The sequence below is a fragment of the Suricata suricatta genome, chromosome 2 (genome assembly GCF_006229205.1).
Source record: "Suricata suricatta isolate VVHF042 chromosome 2, meerkat_22Aug2017_6uvM2_HiC, whole genome shotgun sequence".
In the NCBI taxonomy this organism is placed as follows: domain Eukaryota; kingdom Metazoa; phylum Chordata; class Mammalia; order Carnivora; family Herpestidae; genus Suricata; species Suricata suricatta.
In genome coordinates, this window is record NC_043701.1 from 143595952 (window position 1) to 143608470 (window position 12519).

A 12519-nucleotide genomic window follows, 5' to 3' on the forward strand; every position below is an offset into this window, starting at 1 on the left:
AGACAAGCCTTCCAAGGATACCATGATGTGGGACCACCATGGTATAGGTTGGTCTTCATCACTGGAAGGCCAGAAATTATTTTCCTTGTACTCTGAAAGGTTTTCAAAGACCAGCTTATACTGATCAGACTCATATACCATAAGATCAATATATAAACCAGACATCATTCTATTTTTTACAACAGGAATTGTTTCCATACATGAATATTTATTAGCATAATCCAGGATGTTTCCCCTCTACTAGAACAAACCAGGGAAGACAGAACACACAAAGGAAGACTGACAGATGGATACTGGGGAGGCTGACTATCTTGAGGATCATTCCATCCAGACCCATTAAAGTAGGTGTTAATGAATTATTGGAAAGTTTGAATTCTCTCTCTCTCTTCCTCTCTCTCTCTCAAACACACACACACACATGATGTTGAATAAATACTAACAAATTCTTACTTTCAAGTCCCTGAATTTTCTTCAAACAAGGTTTAATAAAACTCACTGGATGTTTGTTGTCTTTGGGCCAATAATTGTTCAATCTTTATTGACTCAGCCAGTCATTTATAGGAAACATCTTAACCACTTCAAAAGAAGACTGCTTTCGCCGACTTTACTTAATTTATTCTAATTTGGGGAGCTCCTATCAATCTCATGTATTAAACAATCAGAATTGAGTCTTGGGTCTCAATAGCAGAAATGTCTTGATGGATCTACATTGGGGTTTGGAAAACTACAACGTGGAAGCCAAATCCAGCCTCCCACTTCTTTTTGTAATAACATTTTATTGGAACACATCCATGCCCATAACTCACATATTGTCCATGGCAGCTTTCACACTCCATCATAGGAGTTGAGTAGTAGTGACAGAGCCTAAAATATTTACTATCTGGCTTTCTTTGCAGAATATGTTTTTTGACCCATGCTGTAGACAATGGTTTTGTCATCTTGTAACCAAATAATTTCTCTTAGCAATGGCTATGGTCCATAAGTTATAGTCAGGTGTACCTTCCAGGCGATGGGCAGAAAATATCCACATGTAGATACTCATGTATCCATACTCATGTGTACTCGTGGTCTTATGGATCCTACAGTTTTCAATGACTTGAAAAAATCAATTTCCATAATGAACTTGCTGTAGATCACATTGTAGAGATCAACACTGTATAAAGACCTTCAGATTGGCCAGAAAGTTATCAAAGATAGATCCTCCAAGAAAATCGATCACTACCCTCTATAAATTAGTCAACTATTTGGACTTCAGTTTTTTCATCTGTAAAATCAAGTAGCTCATCCTCCATAATGGGTTGTTGTAAAAATAAAACAAGAGAAAGCAAGGAAATATGCTGTAAAGTCATATGTTGTAAGGTCTTTAGTAAATGTGAGAGGGAGTACAGTCACTTTAGAAACCCCTGCATCACATTCTCATATCTAGCGAATATTCAACACAATATGGGGCCTTTAGGTGACACCAGCAGGATAGTTCCCCGGGATTCCTTGCTGTCCCCAAACTTCCTCAGTTGTTATCTAAAGGCCTTGGCACCAAACACCTTGGATGCTCCCTTTGTGTGAGCCCAGTCCTGCAGACAAGGCAGAACATTGACCCTTTTGTTGGAAACATTCACCATCACCTGTTCACAGAGGTGTCTCAGAGGCATCCCAAGTTTAAGCAAACTGAACAGGAATTCCACTAACTGAGAATGCCCTGAGACACCCTCAGAAATGCAGGTAATTTCAGAGGGTGACAGATGGGGACAGAGGTGAGCTGTGTGCCAGACAGCGTTGGGTATACTGTATTGCCCACCACAGAAGGTCTCTGATTCCTCCAGCCTGACATTCTGAGAGAATGAGCGGTAGCCTTTTGGGCATCATCCAAACCTCTAGAATTTATTGAAAATCAAATTATCATCTCTAGGCAGAATGGCACCCAGAGAAAAATATGTTATAATCCCTATGTGTACAAAGTAAGGGCACAGTGTGTGTGTGTGTGTGTGTGTGTGTGTGTGTGACTATACACATTTAGCTACTGCATCAAGGGACTGTGTGTGTGAGTGCCTACGAGTTAGCATAAATGTAATCAAGATACAGGAGAGGGGTGTGCTAAGGACCATCAACCCTGGAACCAACTGCCTGATCTTGATTCCAGAACAGTCATGTCCTAGCTGTGTGCACATTGTGGGCAATGTAGTAGATTAGATCACTGCTCCACAAGGTATTTCCTGCCCCCTATCACCTCCCCGGGAGAACTGTCCTTTGCTGCCCCATGAAAGTTGGGTCTGGCCATGGGACGTGGCTTTGGCAGATAGAATCTGGGCAGAAACGGCAATGTGCCAGTTCTAAAGCCAAGCGCTTAAGAGACATCGCATATTCTTGTTCATTCCTCTGATATCATCTGACCTTTCCAAGAAAGAAGATAGCCCCATGTGGCCACTGACTCTCCATCCTGGGCCCCAAATAAAATTCATGAAGCAGAACCACCCCAGTCAACCCACAGACCTGTAGGTTGTGTGAAAATAGTGCTTGTTGCCGCATACCACTGAGATTTTGCTTTTATTCGTTACACAGAGAAAACTGACGGATACAGGCGAGTCGGTTAATCCCTGTTTCTTCTCCAGGAAAGTGGGGAGAATATATAGGGCCTGCTGCAAAGGGTTGTTATAAGAATTAAACAAGTCAATGTCTATAAAGCACTTAGAACACTTTCTGGCACATAATTAGTGCTTAATAAGTGTTAGCTGCTGTTGCATGTATGAGGAAGCAGATACCCAAGTGGGCAAGAGCCAGTGAGCGTGGGCTCAGGTGTCAGAGTAAGCACGTGGGAGTGGAAGACAGAGAGTGGACCGGGGCAGGTGTGTGAGCACCTGCAGGGGAGAACACCCCTCAGCAGAAGTACTCATTGATCCGTCTGCCCCCTCTGCCCAGCCAGACCTGAGAGTCCAGGCTGGAACGGGCCGAGAGGAGCCTGTCGGCCTCACTGAGGCTGTGCTGGGACAGTTCCTCAGAGCCGTCCTCGCTGTGGCCCAGCCTCTCCAGGTTGACATAGGCACCGGTGGCCTCTGTGGATCCCCCAGTGCGGCCCTTCTGGCAACGCCTTTGCAAAGCACTGCAGCAGACGAGCAGGGTGAGGGGCAGAGCGATGACAGTGGCCACACTGATCACCACCAAGTTGATGAGCCGCTGGGTGGCCTCGGCATCTACCACCTCATCCGTGGAGAAAATGACACACTGCTCCTTCTGGGGCACCAGGTCCCGCACGCAGACACATGCCACGTACTTGGTCTTGGGCGCCAGCCCACGGATGGTGATGCTGGTCTTTCCAGGCGGCACGACCACCCTCCGCATGTTGCGCTGCCCAAAGACCACATAGAGGACACTGAAGGTCGTTGTGCTGCCACCCTTGGGGGTTTTCCACACCAAGGTCACACTTTGGTAAGTGTCTCCCACCACCTTGAGAGACTTCACCATCTGGGCCTCCTGGTGCCCCGCCTGCCCGTTAGAGCGTTCTCCCGGGATCCCCATCTGGAAGTGCTGGAGGGTCAGCTCCTCCTTCACGTTGCGCACAGGGGGCCCGGTGGCCAGGACAGCGGGTCCAGGGATGTCAGGGACATGCCTGGCCACCATCTTGTTGTACGCGGCAGCTTCCGCCTCCTCACCTGTCCTTTCCCACAATGCCCCTGGGCTCCCACTGTGTTCTGTGGAAGCCTGGGGCTCAGTGACAACCAGGGAGATGACAGTCTCAGAGACTCCGAGGAAGTTCTTGGCCTGGCAGATGTAGTCTCCAGAGTCGAGGTGGGACACAGCAGGCAGGCCCAGCAGCATCCAGCTCGTGCCGTCACTGGTGACTTCCTGGCGCACTGAGGAGAAAGAGGCATAAAGTGGGAAAATGAATGGGCCCATCTGCCCCAAGCTTCCTCCTGGGGCCAAGTTCACAGCCCCTGGACTGTGTATGCTCTTGTATATATAGGAGACCTTGTCATTCTTAGAAAACACTGGGAATCATTCACTTTTCTTAAGACTAGCCAAGGGGATCAAGATCACCTGGGCTTGGGGCGCCTGGGTGGCTCAGTTGGTTAAGTGTCCAGCTTCGGCTCAGGTCATGATCTCACAGTTTGTGGATTCAAGCCCCACATGGGGCTCTGTGCTGACAGCTAGCTCAGAGCCTGAAGCCTGCTTCGGATTCTGTGTTGCCCTCTCTCTGACCCTCCCCTGCTCACAATGTCTCTCTCTGTCTCTCAAAAAATAAATAAAAAACATAAAAAATAAAGATCACCTGGGCTCAAATTTGGGGAGACCTAGGCTCAGGCCAAGTCTCAGGATGATCTGCCTTCTAAATCTGTCTCGTCAGTGCCCTGGAATCCTATAGAATGAACTCCTTAGGGGAGCAGGCAGTGCTTCATGGGGGAAGGCGGGTCGGCGGGGACATGAGGCAAAGCCTAGCCAGGAGCACACTGCCAGCCTGCCCAGACACACACTGCCACCTCCATCAGAGCGTTTTCAACTTTGCACTTTACATAATGAAGCTCCTTATACAATTTTGCTTGTAAATTGATTTCAAACCCACAATCCTAGAGCAACACTCACCAACCTAGTTGAAGGAGACCCTGAAGAGAGCTGCAAGGGACATGTGGTTTTCTGGTCAGACATTAAGAAATGATCCCTCCTCGACCCCTTGTCTGCACCTAGATGGGGCATGACTCCGACCAACCCCACCATCCTGTGCCAGAGATGAGCCATCTCTGTCTACACAGCAGAAAGAGCATAGGCTGTGCTCTGTAGGCCAAGAATTTAGCCTCTCAGAGTCTGTTTACTTACTTACTTTACAAAACGAAAAGTTGGTCTTTAAAGTTCAATGACATTATGCACATAATATATTTAACCCCTGAGGAGCTCCATAGACGGTAACTCATATCCTTAATCACTCCTAGTAATACTGGCTTAATACTTACAACTTGGAAACTTACTATGAATATCAAATACACAAAGAGTGTCTTCTACCAAAATGGCAGCATTTTGTTCCTCCCAGGGTGGGCCCTGATTAGAGTGGCTCCTGGAATATGTAGGGCAGGTTGACAGTTATTATCATGGAAGCCATTGTCCCATGTTCTGTGTCTGGGCAGAGCCTGTCCACCTCCACGCAGCCACAACAGGAGTAAACAGCTTCCCTTAGCCTACCTCCCTCTCCTTGGCAAACCTGACCCCCCACCAACGATGCTGACCGCCCCCCACTCAGTCTGCAATCTCAGCACCACAGTCCCTGTAGCTCACACACCTGTGCCATTGAGCGGGTCCCCGTTGGCTCTCCTCCAGCTCATCTCTGGCCCAGGGACCCCGGTGGCCCCACAACGTAGCAGTACTGCACTGCCCAGAGAGGACCGGAGGCTGGCTACCCCGGGACGGAGCTCCGGACTCTGGCACTTCCTCAGTTCCAGCTGGCTGAAGGCCACTCCGGCCAGGCTGCGTGGGCTGGCACACTTCAGCCTGGCCTCTATGAAGGCCAGGTTTGGGGCCCAGCCTTCCAGGAAGCGGGCTAGGTCGTAGAGGCGGCAGTCACATGCCCAGGGGTTGTCATGCAGTCCTGCAGGGACAAAAGGGGAAGCAAGAGGTGAGTCCTCAATATTCATATCTCCAGGTCCAGCCCCCCTTTCCAGTCAGGGAGGACAAGGCATATCCTGAGCTCAGAGCCAGCAGACCCAGCCTCCAGGTCCAGCTCTTTGCCTCTCTCTAAGGCTGGTTCTTCATCTTGAATGATTGCAGTACTTCCCTCTCAGGGTCACTATAGGCATAAATAAAGATAAATCATATCAAGCATTTGGGTAAGCCATACAGCATTACTGACAAAATTGGCAATTACTGCTGCCATTCCTGGACTGACCCTTTCAGGCTACTGGTCAGGCAGTGAGTATTTCAGCAATACGTGTGGTATGCCAAAATCCATTTCTCAAAATGCTCCATGACCCCTGGCCCTTGACCCTGTCCTCTCAGCTCATAATTCTCACTTTCAGCATCACCCCAGCTGTGAGGGTGGCTATTCTGAGCCATGGTCCGTTTGACACCAGCTCCAAAGGGGAGGAGTGAGGAGGCCAGGAAATCAAACCCTATGTCATCTCGCCAGCCCTCTTTAAAATTGGACTTCTTTATAAAGATGAGAGGAGGTCACTGCACCCACCCTGTCCAAGAACCTTCTACAGACGGAGGCGTATCATGTGTCCCCATTTTTAGGCACGATTCCTTTTTATGTGTTTGCATTTCTGAAATATGGAATGAATGCATTTCATGTAATGTCATCTTTTTTATCCTCCAAAGATTGTTACTAAATTTGATAGTATGTCTAATAATCAAAGGCATATTATTTACTTACATACATATATTTGATATATTTGGAAGGGGAAATTTAAGAGTTGAGGAGGTGGCATTCACCTCCTTGTCTATCCATGACTCCCGGGTCCTTCCAAACACTTGCTGGGAAAATACCAGTCCCTTCTTCCACCCACCCTCTCTCCAACCCTCTTGTAGCTGCTATTCTGTGTCACTGGTTAAATGCATCTGATGATACCTCTGCACCCCAAGAATCATGACTTCTCAGCTCTAGTGGTGAGCTCTCTGGCTTTCATCTCTTATAATAGGGCCCCCAAAGAATTAATGCAAACAGCAAAGTTAAATGACAGGGAAACTTCTACCCCTCACACTGCTGAAAGTTAAATACTCCAACCATCTAAATTATTAGTCTCGTGAGGGAATAGATCTTCATCTATCTTCTTTCCTGCTATATCCCCAGCACCTAGAACCAAGCCCCCACACTGATAGGCTCTCAAATAATTTTGCAGAGTGAACAGCTGCATGGGTGGTCTTACGCAGCACGGGTTGGGGGTGAGAATCGGCCCAGCCACTTGGAGACCACAGGATTGATATTAAAATGACTAACGTGCACACTCCATAACTTAGGATTCCACTTTTCAGTTCCTATCCTAGAGAAACATATGTCTCTGTACACAAGGATGCATGTCAAGAATGTCCTCTGTGTCATCATAGGTGTTAATAAAATAATGGAAACAATCTAAGGGTCCATTAAAGGGAGAATGGCTAAATTAACTGTAGTATAAGTATACTATGAAAAATTATGCAGTAGTTTATTAAAAAAAATGAAGTTGATCCATTTGTAGCAACTTACAAAGCTTTCCAAGACATATTGTTGAGTGAAAATGTTAGTGCTGGTTGATATAAACAGTATGATATATATAATATGAAATTGTTTGTAAAACACAAATAAAATTTCTATGTGCCTGTATGTATATACATGTATGTGCATATAAATACATTTTTTTAAGGAGGCTTCACACCCAGCACAGAGCCCAGCGCAGGGCTTGATCTCACAGCCCTGAGATCAAGACCTGAGCTGAGATCAAGTGTTGGATGCTTAACCGACTGAGCCACCCAGTCATCCCTGTAAATGCATTAAAAAAGATAGAGAACATGCAAATGAACGTAACAGTGGCTACCTGTTAGAAGGGGGAGAAGGATTTGGGATCAGAAGAGGGAAGAAAAGAGTCTTTAGCTTTTTCTGTAATATTTTAAATGTTTACATATAGTCATGTGTGAGTTATGTCATTAAAACTAATATTAATTTTCTGGAATGAGCAATGCCACCTGGCACCCTCACGCTAGGCATGAGCCTTGGGCAGGAAAAGGGGTATGGTTCACCTGCTTAGACACTGGTTCATTACAAACAAGGAAGAATCAGAGAGAGGGGTCAGCTCATGCAACCATTCCACTCTGCTTTGGGAAACTGAGTCTCAGGGGGCCTTTTCCTGCCTGCATGACCAAGAAGATCCCATACCTCATTTTCTTTATTTGTAATATTGGGTCAACTTCCCTTGTCCTGGCTGCCTGACATGATCGTTGAAAGAAAGTTATCAGATATTTCATATATACACATATATATGAAATTTATATATTATGTCATACATTAAAAAGGGCACTCAGTTAAACTCTATTTTCAAATAAACCATTTTTTTCCTGTAAGTACTATCCTATACGTGATCCTTTATCAGATGAGAAAGTCTGCAGGGAGCAGGAATGGGGCTTGCTGTTCTCTGCCCTGCTTCCAGGCAATGAGGCTTCTAAATATTCCTTCCTTGGGAGATTCTCCCTGGCCTTAGGGCAGGAGCTGCCCCCACCCATTCTGAGACTGCTCTGGCCCCGGCCTCGGTGCTGCACCCCGTGTGAGCCAAGGAATGTTCCAGCCACATCCTGCTAGGAGGTCTCTCTTCCGATACTCCCATCCACTCCCCACCCCCTCACAGGACAGAGGAAAGAGAATCAATCTATCTGACAGGAGCCTTGGGCCCAAACCACTACTTACTAATCCTATAAGGCTGTGTTTGTTTATCTATAAAGTGAAGGAGATTATTCTTGCACTATCTACCCCCTGGGATGTGGTGAGGGTCAAGTTCTACAAGGGGGCAAGTTATTTAGGGAAGCTTCAGCATCACACGAATGCAGATGGCCAGTAAGGAGCTAGCAAAGAGCTAGGACCACCTTCTGTCCATGTATGTGTACTGAGTGTTCAGAGGAGACTGTCAGGGGTGGGGTGTTCACTTGCTTTGAAGATTGTAGGAGGCTGGGTTTCCTGCAAGCAGACGCTGAGATGAAAATTAGTGCAGGGCAGGTTCATTAAGGAGGGAAGGAAGGAAGTAGGAGGCAGACATGGAGATGAGAAGTGGGCCTGCTGACCCCCTGAGACCGGAAATAATCCATCAGTCATGCCAAGCGGCTGTGTCTCTAAACTCCCACCTGATAGGTCCTTGGATGGGGGGCTGCGTCCAGAAAGGATGGGTGGCTTTGGGCAAGGCTGTTCTGCAGCGAAGGCTGTCCCTGACCTGGCTGACAGCTGAAGGCTGCTGCTGACAGTCCCCGAAAGCCTGGGCAGTCAGCCCTACCTTGACAGGGACCTGGGTGGCACATCACTGTGCCTGCCACATGTACCTACTGCGTGCTGAGAACTGTCTTTTATTCGAAACTCCAACTTTTTGAGATAGATGTTATTGCCATAGTCTCTTTACAGAAGGGAACCAAGGCACAGAGAAGCTAAGCAATTTCCCCCGGGGCACACAGCTAGTAAGAAGCAGCGCTGGGGTTTGGACTTGCAGCAGCTTGAGCTCCAAACCTGCCAGTGTGTGCCTCTCACTCAGTCTTCACTCAAACCCAGAAGGCAGGCGTGATTTCTATTTTTCGGGTAACGAATCGAGACTCAAGAGGGGCTTAATACCTCGCCTAAGAGCCCCAGGCTCCCCAAGGTGGCTCCAAGTGAAGGATGTCGCCTCTTACCTAGCACCAGCCTGCTGCGGTGACTGGGAAGCAAAGGCCCGGTCTGCCGGTGAGCCCAGGTGGCCAGCAGCTCCTGCGGGAGCCTCATCAGCTGGTTGCTGGAGAGGTCGAGGAAGGTGAGGTTCCCCAGGAAGCGCGCGGCCTCGGGCGGCACGACCGAAAGACGGTTGGCCTGCAGGTCCAGCAGCCGCAGCTGGGGGGCGTCCCTGAGCGCCGCCCAAGGGAAGGCGGCCAGGCGGTTCCCGGGCAGGCGCAGCTCGCGCAGGCGCCGCAGGCCCCTCAACATGAGGGCGCTGAGCTCGCTGAGGGCGTTGTAGGGCAGCCACAGCTGCTCCAGGCGGCCCAGCGGCCTGAAGGCCTCCCCGGGCACCCTGCGAATGGCCGTCCGCTCTAGGCACAGTCTGAAGGTGTCCGGAGGGACGGATGCGGGGGGCAGGGTCATGTCGGGGTCGCTGCACACCACCGTCCTGGTCACAGAAAGGGGGGACATTTGAGCGAGGGTGCTGTCGGGTCCGCGATCCTACCCCGCTCCCTCCAGGCCCTCCCTTCACGAGGCCCCCTGGTCTGCACGGGAACCCCGAGACCCCCAAACCCAGGCCCCACGCTGTGCTGGGCCCTGGAGGTGGGCCTTGGACACGCAGCCTCCTGATTTCCCTTTGAGGGGGGTTCTTGCTTTCAGACCCTTTTACAGAGGTCCCAGGGGGCCATTTGGTCCTGTCACTCCTGAAGGACCTCTGTGTCCCGTTCCAGCTCACACCACCCGCAGTGCACGAAGAATGAATAGCATTCATAAATCCCGAGATCGTTTCTATCATTGCAGCACTGCATATATGTGTTAAAAGTGTTCCCTTGTTAAATTATACCTCACTTTTTGTCATATCATTTATATGACATATATGTAATATATTTTATACATATATAAACTTAGGCATCAAACTGGAAGCCATGCACTCAGTGGATGCCTCAAGCCTCCCCTAACTGGGAGGGACCGTAGGGTGATTAGGGTGTTTAAGAGCTAGGACTTGGGGGCGCCTGGGTGGCTCAGTCGGTTGAGTGTCAGGTTTCGGCTCAGGTCATGATCTCTTGGTTTGTGGGTTCCAGCCCCGCATCAGGCTCTGTGCTGACAGTTAGCTCAGAGTCTGGAGCCTGTCTTCAGATTCTGTGTCTCCCTCTCTCTTTGACCCTCCCCTGCTCACTCTCTCTCTCTCTCTCTCTCTCTCAAAGATAAATAAAACATTTAAAAAAATTTTTTAAAAAGAGCTAGGACTTGGCAACCGCAGTTGGATTCACATCTGGGCTCTCTGCTTGCCATCTAAGTGTCCTTGAGTATATTATATAACGTCTATTTCCCTCAGTTTCCCACAAAGGACTCCACCTCCCAGGGTGGGGTCAGGGTTTCAGCAAGGCCCTGCCTTGTACCAGCTCTGCCCACCTGTCACCTGGAGAAGTGCAGTGCTATTTATTGACCGCCAGCAGAAATTTCTGCGTTTCAGCTCTTTGCAGCAACCCTCTGCCCAGACAGTGACTTTCTAAACTCTGTTCTACTAAGTTTGGCACTAAGGCAGAGGATAGAGAGATAAAAAGAAACAGCCTTGCACTCCAAGAGTCTACAATTCAAGGCTGTGTTACATGCCATCACCAAGAGCGGCACACTCATATCAGGTAAAAAGGGAAAGATTTTCAAGGTGATAAAACTTGGAGGCTGGACAGAAGGGACCCAGCCTTTGTGCAGCCTGTTTTATCTAGAGGCTTCTCTGCTCACACTGGAGCAGGCAGTGGTGGTGGTCACGCCTTGCTTTGCTAGGGGACCTTGTTCTCTTTTACTGCTCACATCAAGTCTTCCTGGTGTAACACACACTCTGCCAGCATCTGTCAGCTCAACCTGAATTCTCTTTTCAGAGTTGACTGGCTGGACTTGGCTTGCTTTTCCTTGTCAGGGGCCCAGGGATTCCCACCCACTCACATTCTTCAGATATACATGGACCCCCCACCCCCACCCACTACTAAGGGTACTAAGGGCTGGGTGCTGTGGAGATTCAGAAGAATATCAGACTCATAGCCCCTGTCCCTATACAATAGCTTAAATCCAGCTAAGGAAGAAAGAGACCGAGGGCAATGATATTTTCAGTGATAATGAAGGTTTGGATATTGCAAGGAGGAAGATATGGATGTACAAGGGAGGAAGGCAGTTGACAGAAAACACTCCCTGAAATTCATCAAGGGAGGGATCAAAGAAACCACGAAGAAGCCAGCATGGGCCAACAGCACATCTGGTGGGGCATAAAGAATATGAGGACACTTCTGTCTGGGTGCCCAGACTGGGCCCCCCAGGGAAGCCCCAGTACCCACAAGTACCTACAAGTTCATGATGTGGGAGCACGGAGGATGGGCAGGTCACCCAGGCTGCTCAGACGTGAGGATGGAGCCCTCTGAGAGTCCCTGATTGGAGGTGGGCTCAGGAAGGCATCTGAGATGAGAAAGGAGCCCCTCTCTGACTGCCCTATCTGTTCCTGTGGCTATTCGGGAGCTCAGGGCCTCCTATAGCCTTTCATGGCATCGTGGCTCTCATAGGACACTCCATGCAGATGGGCCTGTGCCTCCCAGCCATGGGACTGTCAGGCAGGGGGAACTGATGGTAAGGGCTCTGCTTCAGAGGAGGGATGGCCACTCACTGACATCAGGGCCCTGGAAACTGACCTTGGAGTTTTATTTTCTATCTTAAGACTAACCTGGTATTACAAGCCCTCCCCAGGTCGCTGCCCATGACAGCATTACCAGATGAGAAGAGATCTGGAAATGGAACTAAAGCCCCATCAAAGAGAAAAGGAGAACGGGCCACGGGGGGAAGGCAAAGGTCCACAAATCACAGTGGCTTTGGAACATCCCATGGCAGGGGAGGACGAGAGGATGGAGGTGCTCTCAGGGCTCAGGTAGGGCTTGGGCAAAGTCAAAGAAGAGGTTGAGGATGGAGGGGTGCTTGCTTGCAATGGAATGGGGACACTCTGGGTTTCTGGAGAGCCCATAGAAATATGTTGAGGCTGAGGCTTCTGGGGAATGGGCCAGAGGTGCCCCAAAGTAGGGAAAGCATGAGGAGGCAGGTGGTCACATTACGTATGGCTGGGGTGGTAAGAGATACCGGGGCTGTGGCTGGGTACCCCCAGAAGCTGAGGTAAGAGAACGGAAGAGGTCTGGGAGAAATGGGGC

The 12519-nt window shown here is 49.1% G+C and overlaps 1 protein-coding gene across 1 annotated transcript; it reads right to left on the bottom strand.

Annotated features, from left to right (window-relative positions):
• Positions 1-2528: 2528 nt before the first annotated feature.
• On the bottom strand, positions 2529-9805 carry LRIT1 (leucine rich repeat, Ig-like and transmembrane domains 1). The gene is made up of 3 exons (XM_029919927.1): positions 9316-9805; positions 5261-5566; positions 2529-3845 (listed from the first exon to the last, which is right to left on the bottom strand). The coding sequence occupies exons 1-3, from the start codon at positions 9803-9805 to the stop codon at positions 2872-2874; spliced, it is 1770 nt and encodes a 589-aa protein (XP_029775787.1). The 3' UTR covers positions 2529-2871.
• Between the last annotated feature and the right edge of the window lie 2714 nt (positions 9806-12519).

Excerpts from the sequence above, each read along its gene's own strand:
- LRIT1 (XM_029919927.1), bottom strand. The coding sequence starts at position 9,805 with ATGTCCCCCCTTTCTGTGACCAGGACGGTGGTGTGCAGCGACCCCGAC. Across the intron at positions 5,567-9,315 it reads CCGCAGCAGGCTGGTGCTAG|GACTGCATGACAACCCCTGG; the intron begins GTAAGAGGCGAC and ends TTGTCCCTGCAG. Across the intron at positions 3,846-5,260 it reads GGACCCGCTCAATGGCACAG|TGCGCCAGGAAGTCACCAGT; the intron begins GTGTGTGAGCTA and ends CTTTCTCCTCAG.